The sequence below is a fragment of the Eumetopias jubatus genome, unplaced genomic scaffold (assembly GCF_037043125.1).
Source record: "Eumetopias jubatus isolate StellerSeaLion01/CBP00866 unplaced genomic scaffold, mEumJub1_p1.0 scaffold_4, whole genome shotgun sequence".
NCBI lineage: Eukaryota > Metazoa > Chordata > Mammalia > Carnivora > Otariidae > Eumetopias > Eumetopias jubatus.
Window position 1 is genome coordinate 70,057,789 of NW_028274810.1, and position 10,589 is coordinate 70,068,377.

General features: G+C 58.6%; 1 protein-coding gene across 2 annotated transcripts; it reads left to right on the forward strand.

Moving 5' to 3' along the window:
* Positions 1-4,198: 4,198 nt before the first annotated feature.
* Positions 4,199-10,572, forward strand: PDZK1IP1 (PDZK1 interacting protein 1). Of its 2 annotated transcripts, XM_028106821.1 has the most exons (5): positions 4,199-4,277; positions 4,491-4,664; positions 7,493-7,601; positions 9,442-9,537; positions 10,138-10,572. In XM_028106821.1, the coding sequence occupies exons 2-5, from the start codon at positions 4,601-4,603 to the stop codon at positions 10,208-10,210; spliced, it is 342 nt and encodes a 113-aa protein (XP_027962622.1). In that variant the 5' UTR covers positions 4,199-4,277; positions 4,491-4,600; the 3' UTR covers positions 10,211-10,572. The 2 variants fall into 2 exon arrangements, with proteins under 2 accessions (XP_027962622.1, XP_027962621.1); XM_028106820.2 differs by lacking the exon at positions 4,199-4,277 and having other exon boundaries at positions 4,435-4,664.
* Positions 10,573-10,589: the final 17 nt, after the last annotated feature.

Consider the following 10,589-nt stretch of genomic DNA (forward strand, 5'->3'; position numbering starts at 1 on the left):
AGAGGTTGATGAAATGCAGATGTATTGTTTTCCCCGTGCAAGTTCATGAGCCCCTGAGTTCTGCCCATGGGCCCTTGTGAAGGGAGTGCTAAGTGAAGGGGAGCCAGGTAAGAGAAGTGCTGAGTCTGAGAGGAGAGAGGCTTACCACAGTCCTAACCAGCCCACCTCCTCAGAACCTGATTAAAATGTAAATATCCAGCGTAGTGTGTTACCAGAGTCACAGAATCACAGGCTTCCAGAAGTGGAAGGGCCAGAACCCCTTTTGCAGATGCTCCCTTTGAGTGACCTGGCTCTTGGCCTCTGCTAGCACACCTGCAGGGATGGAGAGCTCACTCTCATTCCAGGCTGGATAGCTCCAACTTCTCTGAGCCATGTGACACAGGGATGAATCAGACCCAGGCTCTGCCCTCACAGCTAGAAGGTAGAGAAAGACAGGGACCCAACTACAGCTAAAATGCTTGCTTTATTCAATAATCATTCCCTGAGCTCCAGGGAATGGCTCTGCCAGGCCAGAGGTAGGCACTGGATCTACTGAGACTTACTTTCATAAAGTATTTGTTGGGTGTGTGCTCAGGTACTGGGCTCAGTACTAGTGTACTGGGGGTGACATGGACATGATGCCTTCTCTCTGGGGAGGCAGACATTAAACGAGTAAGCACGCAAGTCAATATGTAATTGCATTTGTGATCATGGCTGTGAAGAAATGAGCAGGAGAGACTCAGAAGAGCGACTTCAGCTGGGGGAGAAAGGAGGTCAAGGAAAGCCCCTTGGAGAAGAGTGACATTTAGGATATGACGTGGCGGATGGGTTGGAGTCCGCCAGGCAAATAGGAGGGGAAGAGTAGTGGCCCTGATGTGGGAAAGAGCTTGGCTACTCTTAGGAAGAGAGAGGGGGCACTAGGGCGAGGTGAGGCTGGAGAGGGGCGTAAGGGCAGCTTGTGGGGTCTTCAAGCCCATGCTAAGAAGTTTGCATATTATCTTAAGAGCTGTTGGAAGCCCTTAAAGGGTTTCAGCAGGATCTGCTTGAATAAATAAAACAAGGTATCCCGGAGCTCTCAGGCTTACCACAAAACATTCATGAGATTGAAATACTATGAGAATGAGGGAAAAAAGCTTTTCTGTGCTCTAAACACCCTTCTCCAATGTGTCTCCCTGCTTGTCCTCTCTCTGCCCGGATGTCCTTCTGGAGCTGTCCTTTCTGCTTGGTCCAGCAATTCAGCTAACTTTTTTCCCTTGCATCTCCTCCTCTAGGATGCCTTCCTTAACAATTTAGTCGTCTGTGCTTCTCTACAGCACAGCCCTGCGCATGCCATGGGCACTGTTCCCAGCATGGCTGACTGTTTACATGTCAGTGTCCACCCTCTCTTCCTCCAAACCACCATGGAAGGGGGCGGAAGTGGGGGGCTGGAGGGAGGGGAAGTTGCAGAATCTTTAGCGCCAAACTGGCCCCCTCCCTTCCCTCCCCAACCTGGCTGGGATCCGGGCTGGACTCTGCCACCTGCTGGCAACAACTAAAATGGCAGGCAGGTGGGGGTTGGGAGAAAGGCCCCTCCTGGAAAGTCTAGGCCCACTTTGGCTTTTCTGAAAGGTAATCAATCACACAAGGTCTAGCTAGATGGAGGATCTGTCCAAGGGGGCCTGATGATTTGGGGTGGCAGAGCTGGGCTGGGACCAGGAGGGAGGAACTGAGTGTTGATGGAGCAGCAGCTCAGAGATGAGGACACAGAGTCCAGCCCTGTGGAGCTCCTGAGGCTTGAGTCTAGATCCTGGGCCCACACCAGAACAGCAGAGGGCCTAATTTGTTACCATGGGGACCCAGGGCCATGTCCATACAGCTGGGGAGGTGACCCCCCCCCCAGCTGGATGAGGACACGCAGAGAGCAGAGACCAGCCTCAAAGCCAAGTGTCCACCCACACCCCCCTTTTCCGGAACAACTTGTTTTGCTCTAAAGCTTGGGACTTTGACCTGGGAGGTATGTTTTCCTCCTGTTGATCACCTGATGTCCTTCCTGCTCATCCCCCTCCCCCACTACCCCAAACATGGCCCCGGGTGTCCTTGTCTTTCCCTGTATTCTTTAGGGAAGGGGGGGATGCTTGGGCAAGGGAGGCGGGACCTGACACCCGGGGACTGATGGGAAAGGCTGGGCTACTTTGTGGGGGCACTTCTTGGGGGGGCGGCTATGACACTGACACAGCCAGCTCAAATCGGATCTCTCCTTCCTGGGTTTCTGGGACATCTCACTCCTCTGAGGTTTCTTCCTCCTGCTCTAACTTGCTCCTCTTCCTTTTTAAAGACCCTTATCATTGGGGTTGTATCCTGGTCCCTCACTTCTCTCCTTTCTCCTGCTCTCCTCTTGCCACACGCACACACACACACACACACACACACCACCACCACCACCACCACCACCACCACCACATGCGTATACACACCAAGCACACCATACACCACACATATACACCACACACACTCACATATATATGCACCACACCGTATACCGGACACCACACAGCACACACGCACTACACACACACCATAGACACTGCCCCCCCCCCCCGGGAGACCATACATTCCCGTTGCCTCAGTTGCCAATGCTGTGCCACGCGTGTCTCCCAGCTCTAGCTCTTTACTCCAGACCCAAGATCCTGCTGCCTTCCTAATGTTTCCTTCTGGAGGGTCCACAGGCGCCACAAGCATAATACATCTGAGCCCGCAGCTCATCATCTCCCGCAGCCCTTCTGGAAACTTGCTCCAGTCCCTTCTGAGGCACCGGACCTCACCCTCAGCAGCTCCCTGCCCGTCCGGCCATTCCCCGCCAGTCACTGCGTCCAGACGCTGTGTTCTGCCCACTCCATCCCCTAACTAGAGGCACAGCCACGGCCCTGGGTGTGGGGCTGCGGTGGCAGCCCCCCATGATCTCCCTTTCCAGCACTTGCCCTCCCCCTCACTCTCCACCCTGGGGCCAGAGGCGTTTTCTCAAACGCAGATATGCCCATGTGACTGCCCTGCTTAAAACTCTCCAAGAAGGCATCCTGATGTTTATTAAATTCAACTCCATTCCTTGCATTCCGACCGGTGATTCCCTGGCTGTTCATTAACACGAATGGTGCCTACTCTAGCCAAACTTTGTGCCAGAAAATTCTGAGGACGCCAAGTTGGGGGTTAGGGAGGGAGAATAGGACATATACATATATGTGTCATTCAAGTCCAAGCCAAGTTCCCCTAGATCACCAGAGGCTCCCCGTCTTTGGATGATAGCAAGCACGCTGCTCTCGAATGTGCATACACAGGAAGCAGGGATGAGGCGTGACACCTGACCGCTGCTACTGGCCGGACCATCCTGCAATAGAAAGGGTGGCCCACAAGGTCCTGTGAACAGCAGCTTGGTGGCTTCTGGGCAGGGAGGCTGTGGAGGGACTTCCGGCGTATGCCCTGACTTCTGGGGACCCTCCATCTCAGAGACTTTGCCCCAGGATGCTGGGTCCTTCTTTCTTGGTGTCTGCGGAATTAGACTCTCAGCATCTCTGGCTTCCTGTACTCCTGGGGAGGGGTGAGGCAAGGAGACCCAGCGTGACCCTTGGCCCCGGGCCTCAACAGGTACTTGGGTCATTCTTAGTTCCTGAGCTGGAGGACCAGATGGACTCCATGTGATCCTGGGGTTTGAGGGCCCAAGGGTTTAGGGCCCCAGATTAGAACCTTCCACTTGGGGATGTCTTTGCCTCCACAGCAGGGCTGGGTTCACCCACTTGTCTCCCTGTGATGGTGGAGGTGGATCAGAAGGTATGTATAATGGCCTCTGATCAAGACTGGATCTTGTCCTGGGGAGCTTCCACCCAGCTTCCAGAAGCCCCATCTGGGGCCGAGAGGCGAGCTGAACAGGACCAGGGCAGCTGGGCAGGGTAGGGAAGGCTGTGGGCGGGGCCCCTCGGGTCCTCTGTCATGATCCCCACAGGCGAGGGTAGATTATAGAGCTACTGAGCTAGGCCAGGGATGGCGGGTCAGAAGCCCCATGGGCTGGTCTGGCTGAGGAGGGACAGGTGAGGGGAAGAACAGGAAATGGGCCGGGCCATGGGGGAGGGTCAGCTTGAACCTTTCCCTAGGCCCTGGGGTTTTCCCCAAGCTCCTGGCCGACAGCAGATTTCTTAATGCCACTGTCAGCCTTCCGAGACAGCCCGCCCACAGGAGCAATAATGTGTCACTCCTCTCCTAAGAGCCCAGCCCCGCTGCCAGGAAGGGGGAAAGCTGACACAAAAACTGGGGAGACCTGGGGCTTGGAGGTGAGGCACCGACTCTCCTCACATCTTCCCAGTCTGCAGACCTGCTTTCTTGTCCAGCCTTTGAAAGATGACCTCGCATGCGAGCTCCAGTGGGCAGGGCACCGACCTGGGAGGCCAGGCCTGGCAGCTCATTACCATGGGAGGGAGGGCAGTTTCTCTCCACCTCCCTTCCTTCCTCCCTCGCCTCTTTCCTTACTTGCTCCTCTCCTCCAGGGCCAGACTGAGCCCAGGCGGATCTCAGGCAGACGCTGACAGACCCCACAGCAGCCCCAGGAGCCCAGATACCAGCAGCCGGGGAGAGGGCCTAGAAGCTGCCTGCAGCCATGTCGGCTCTCGTCCTGCTCCTTGCGGTTTTGTTCACTGCAGTGCCGCCTACCAGGTGTCAAGGTAGTCCAGGACTGCGGGCTGCGGTGCGGGGGGGCTGGGCTGGGGGCTGGTAACGCAGGGGTGGATAGGGTGGTCGTCTGGCCTCCCTCACCACCCTGGACACCTACAACTGGGAAGAAGCAGCAGGGACTGGGCTCACTGGAGGAACCTCCAAAGGCAGAGCTCTGAGCAAGGCTTCTGTCTGGGACTTGTTTTCCAGGAGTGAGGAATGCGGGCAGCAGGGGAAATGTAGAGACTTGGACTGGAGACCTAGAGGAGTGAGGCCCAAGCTCCAGGATCAGGAATTGCCTGAGAGATGGTGGGGTCCTGAGGACAGGGGTTCAGGGGCTACAAGGGAGGAGGGAGCGGGCCCGAGGTGCCCCTCATACGACCGGCTTGTCCCAGGGGAGGGGCTGCGCTGTTAGGGCTGGGCCCATGTCTCTGGCCTAAGTCCTCATTGTTTCAGCTTCCTGGGCTCCGGTAGGGGACAGTGCCCCAGGGTGGCCCCCTCCACAAATCTGAGCTCTTGTCCCACTCTGCCTCTGTCTTGCTGTGCGGCCAGGAGAAAATCACTGCCCCTTTGTGAGACTCAGTTTTCTCATCCATAAAATGAGGACAATAAAGCTGCCCTGCCTACCTCCCAGGGCTGCTGCCAGGTGAGGGCGTGGGAAAGCCGCACACCAGTGAAGCACCACACCCCCAGATCTGCCGTCCGCCCTGAGCTGTGCGGCCGCATCCGCAGCCCAAGTCTGGGGCTCTGTAGGTGGGATTTGGGTCCAGAGGGAACTGGCAGAGATGCTCCCAGGGTACCCCTCCTTTGCAGGGGCCCTGAGCTGGCACACAGGTCTACTTCACCTCTGCCTCCCAGTCTCTGAAGCCCTCTTGGAAACCGCAGATCAGAGGGGTGGGGTAACTTGTGTGGATCACACAGCAGAGCAAGAAGGGATGTAGCCGGGTTCACGAGCCCCTGGCTCCGCCCCCCCCCCCCCCCCCCCAGACCATGTTCGGCCCCTGGCCCCTGACAAAACCCAAAGGCAGTGAAACAAGAAAGGGTTTATGTCAGTGAGGCCGATGCCGGGAAGACGGCGGACTAGCGTCTCCAGGACTGTCTCCAAAGTGCCAAAAATACTTCCAGGTTTATATAAGAAAACTGGGGGGCAAAAGTAGGCGGGTCCATGCAAGTGGGCAGTGAAGGTCAGGTCAATCTTTGTCTTGGGGTCTTGCTGGCTCGGGGCAATCCTTCTTGCCTGAAGGGGGAGTTTGGGTTTCCAGCAGCACAGGCTTTGCCCTCCAGGGCCTTTTGCCCGAGTTAAGAGATAAGCCTAAGAGATAAGCCGGAAAGAACTTCATCAATGTGAAAGTTTGAGATCACCATGGAGGGACTTGCAGTCTTTCAGGGACAGGGCTCAGGTCACCTCTCTCCTGCCGCAGGCTCTGTCCCTTGTGCTCTATGTTTACTTCAGAGCCACATGGACCATGGACGGAGGAGCAGGGACCCGGGTTCCGTGGGTGTCTGGAGGGAGCTGGCTGCAGGGTCTGGAGGAGGCAGGGAGGGGCCTCCCAGGGTTTGAGCACTAACCCCCCATCCTTGAGTAAACACGGAGGAAACAATGGGTCTGATCCATTGTTTCTTGGGGAAACAGTGAGTCCAAAGTCTGCTTGTTGGCAGGTATGGAGCTCAGGGTAACCACACTGATCTGGCCCTAGGACGGAGTTCCCGGATCCCTCCCTTCTTCCCTATACCTGGCAGGCTCAGAGAGAGCTCAGAGAAGGGGCAGGGCCTTCACTGCAGCAGGAGAGCTTTAGGGTAGACTCAAGGAAGGACTTCTGAGTGAGAGTGAGGCAGAATGAAGTTTTTGATGCCCAGCCTGGGCCCCTCAAAATACAGGATGGCACTAGGCATGCATGTGTTTTGGCTTGGAGACAAGACCTTCTGGGAGCCTCCTGTTGGTCTCTGTCCCTTCCTGAGACCCACCTGCTACTGCGTGTCTACTCTCTGCAGGTTTAAGCTCTCTCAAGCTCATGGAGCACAGTGATGCCTGGGGGAGGGGAGAGCCCTTTGGGGCTGCCTGTGGCAGAGAGCAGAGATTTGGGGAAACCTTGAGGGTTGAAGGTGGTGTCAAAGGTCAAGGGTCAAAAGGTAAAGAAGATGATGTGTGGGGGGGCTCAAGCTGGTCTCTGGCTTAGTCCTGTAGGCACCCAGCTGGAGGAGATAAAAGGGGCTCAGGTTTTGAAGCTTTCTTCTGGCCCCACGACCTGGAGGAGAACTTGCCCTTCTGCCTTGCTTTTCCAAAGGTGTTCTGTCCCACCCCTCTCTCCAGGCACCCCTAGCTAAAGCAGCCTTGCTTGTCCTATACTCCCACGCCCTACCCAGTACCAAGGAAACCTTCTTACAAAACAGGATCTTCCAGATGCCAGCCCAGTCCTATCAGCTCTGGCTGCACGCACCTTCTGGGAGCCGGAGAGAAGGGGAGACAACCTGGGCTGCCAGGGCCCAGGCCAGCTGTCCAGAGAGCTGCCCTTTGATCCCTGGGGCCCAGGGTCCCAGGGGACCCTGCATGTGACCCATGTGGAGGGGTGGGCAGGGGCTCAGGGCTGTCTCTCCTTGGCACCTCATCCCTTTTTTGAATTCCCACTTTCCAACTGTCATCCCTCTCTAAGCTCAGTGAGGGGTTCAGGTGGGTCCTCCTTGCCACCCTCGCTCCCCCAGAATGTCTCCTCTGGTCCCAGCGGCCGTCTGATGGCCTCCGACACAGGCTCTAGCTCCGAGGTCCCTCCCTCCCCTGTTCTATGCTTGCAGCCCCCACTGCGGCAGAGCCTGCTACAGCACCCCACTCCCCTCTTTCCAGGCCTGGGGAACCTGCAGCCCTGGCTGCAGGGCCTAATCGCCGTGGCTGTGTTCCTAGTGCTGGTCGCAATCGCCTTTGCCGTCAACCGCTTCTGGTGCCAGGAAGAGCCGTGAGTGCCGCCCGGGGGCATGGGGTCTGGGCTGGTGCGGGCTGGGCAAGCCCCGGGCCCGAGCTACTGCTCCGGTCGTGGTGAGAAGGGCCTCGGAAGCCCAGCGTCCAGTGCTGTCACTGTGTGGGAGTGACACCGAGGCCGAAGATCTCCGGGACCGGAGCTGAGGCTCCGAGGCTGCCAGACCGGGCTCTGTTGGCCCCCACAGCTGTGCTCGTTCCTGGCGAGCTTCCCTCCCTGAGGTCTCAGTGTCTCTCTCTGTAGCGTCAGGACACTGGCCCCGCCTGTGATGGGGGCTGGGAAAACCTCTGGGAAGGAAAGTTCCATCTTTCTTCAGGATCAGGCGCCGTACCACATGCTGGGGTCCAGGGGGTCCGCGGGACAGACATGGCTCAGCGCCCCCAGGCTTCCGGGCTGGAAAGCACGGGGCAGTCACCGTGCCAAGTACGGACTCGACGGTAAAAGGGAGTGCAGAGGGCAGTGCTGGGCCTGCCCGGTCTGGGGGGCCAGGGCCTGTAGTCCGAGAAGGCCTGTGAGTTCACGTTGATTCTGGGGGCCGACGAGTGTGGAGGAGCAGGTCTCAGGATAGAGCAGCATGGGCAAAGCACTGCGGCCGATGGGAGAGGGCAACGAGGACACTGGGGGTCCTAGGTCGAGGGGGCTGGGCTGAAATGCAGTCCACTCTGTGCCCCCCAACCCCGGGGCAGGCCGCACCTGCCGCTAGCTCTCACGAAGGGGGACTGGTGCCTGGGCGCCAGCCGAGGCCCCGCGCGGCCCAGTGAGGGAGCACAAGCGTTCACGGGTGGAGAGAGGCATAGAGAGGACCCGACAGAGACTGGCGAGCTAGGCAGGACCTGGGCCCAGCAGACCCCGTACACCTGCGCCCCGAACTTTGGGCTTTATCCTTCGTGCAATAGGAATCCAGTGAAAGCTTGTGTGCTGGTCTTGGGATGAGAGGCGGCCTGAGCAGAACGACTCTGGCAGCCCTGGGCTGCACGCGTGGGGTAGGGGCAGGCAAGAAGGGCAATGAGGGGGGCTGAGCATGAGGTCAGGACAGAGTCTGGCCTCTGGAGGCAGCAGAGGGGATGCGGAGGGGACATGTCTGAGAGCTGTCTAGGGCGCTGATCCCCAGAAGTTGGTGGAGGGGGTCGGCAGCGGGCAGGAGGAAGGAAGGACAGGGCTGCGTCCCTCAGGCTGCTGGTGCCACCGCTCACGGAGACACGGAGCCCCCGAGGCCGATCTGGACGCAGCTGCTAAGTTCACTCGGGACATGCTGAGTGTGAGGGGCCTGGGTGGTGTCCAAGGAAGGGCAAGCAGCGGTCCCGCGACCCCGTGAGAGCGGCTTCCGGGTCGGCGGGGGCAGAGGCCACACTCACTGGGTTTAAACTTGCATAAGAGGCCAGGAGCTTTTTGTCAGAAGTGCTTCTTTTTTCAACTGACCCAGGCTGTGCCTTGAGTGGATGTGGACCATGTCTGCGCCCGGTGCCGGGGAAAGCCGTGTAGATGTCTGGGGCAGACACCAAATCCCGTTGGGTCTTGAGCTGAGGCCAGAAGGAGAACCGTAGAGGGAGGCCGGGCCATGGTCGGGGAGAGGCCTTGGATAAATCTTTTGCAAATCTCAGGCCGGGACCTGAGGCCCCCACCTTGGAGCAGGAAGGGCCAGAATCAGGCCTGTACTGACAGGGGCCCCGCTGGAGAGAGGGGCTTCTGGTGAGAGCCAGCCTCTGCCCCTGGGCTTGTGAGGACCAGTGCGTAGGACAGGGCCTGACTGGACAAGGGGAGGAGGCCGAACAAAGAGGGTAGGGACCTGGGGAGCCCTACTGATGAGCCTTGTCCACAGGGAGCCCGGGGACGTGGTCATGACCGTTGGAAACAAGGCAGACGGAATCCTGGTAGGAACAGATGGAAGGTACTCCTCGATGGCGGCCAGCTTCAGGTGAGGGGTCGGCCCAGGGTTAACCACTCTGTGCTCCAGAAGGACCGGGTGCTTCCGAGAGGTGGGGGTGGAAGCGGGGGGAGGGCAGGGAAAGAAGGCGACTCATCTGGGGGAGGGCTCAGCGAAGAGAGGAGCTGAGGGAGGGGTGCGGTGGGGGCTTTGTGAGGACACAGGGCTCCTGGGGGACCGCCAGCTCAGCTGGGGAGAGGGTCCAGTAAGGGGATGGGACTGGAACTCATACAGAGGGGTGGAGGGGTGCAGTGGGGCAAAGGGACTCAAGGAGAGAAGGGGACTCAATGTGTGGGGCGGGGTAGGTGGGGGGGCTGCTCAGTGGGGAGATGGGCTCCATGAGGGGGTTGTTCAGTGGGGCTCCAGTGGGGGAAGGGCGCAGCATAGGAGAGAGATGGGGCTCAGGGAGGGGAGCGGTGCTGAGAGGCCTCCAGTCACAGGGGCACCTGGGACCAGACATGGGTGGGGGAACTCCCTTCCGGCACTGAAGTGTACTTATTCTGGAAGATACTGCCCTCACAGGTGTAGGATAGAGCAGGGAGAGGGGGACGGCACAGAGGGGGGGGGATGACCCCTGTCATCCTCTTTCAGCTCCAGTGAGCACAAGAATGCCTATGAGAATGTCCCCGAGGAAGAGGGCAAGGTCCGGAGCACCCCCATGTGACCCCCACTTGCATGTGGCCCCCAGCCCTGACCCCACGTGCCTGTGATGGATGCCCGGCTCACCACCCAAGCCGCGCCTTCTCTGTGCAGGAACCTACAGTAAGGGGCCCGCTCTTCCAACCCCACCCTGCCCACCTTCGCTTGAACTGTCACCAGCCAAAGCCAGAGAGCTGTGTCCAGGTCGGGGCTCAGCTGGGGCCCTAGGGTTTCCTGGCAGGTCTCCCACCCAATTCAATTCAGAGGACCCTTCCGAAGAGGACAGTCAGCTCATCACCTCCCACCCTGCCTCACACCCTCTCCCTCTAACTGTGGAAATGGCTCTCATTTCTGCGAAATAAAGATGTTTTGTATTTCCAGGCCTGATGTTCCCAGGGCTCAGA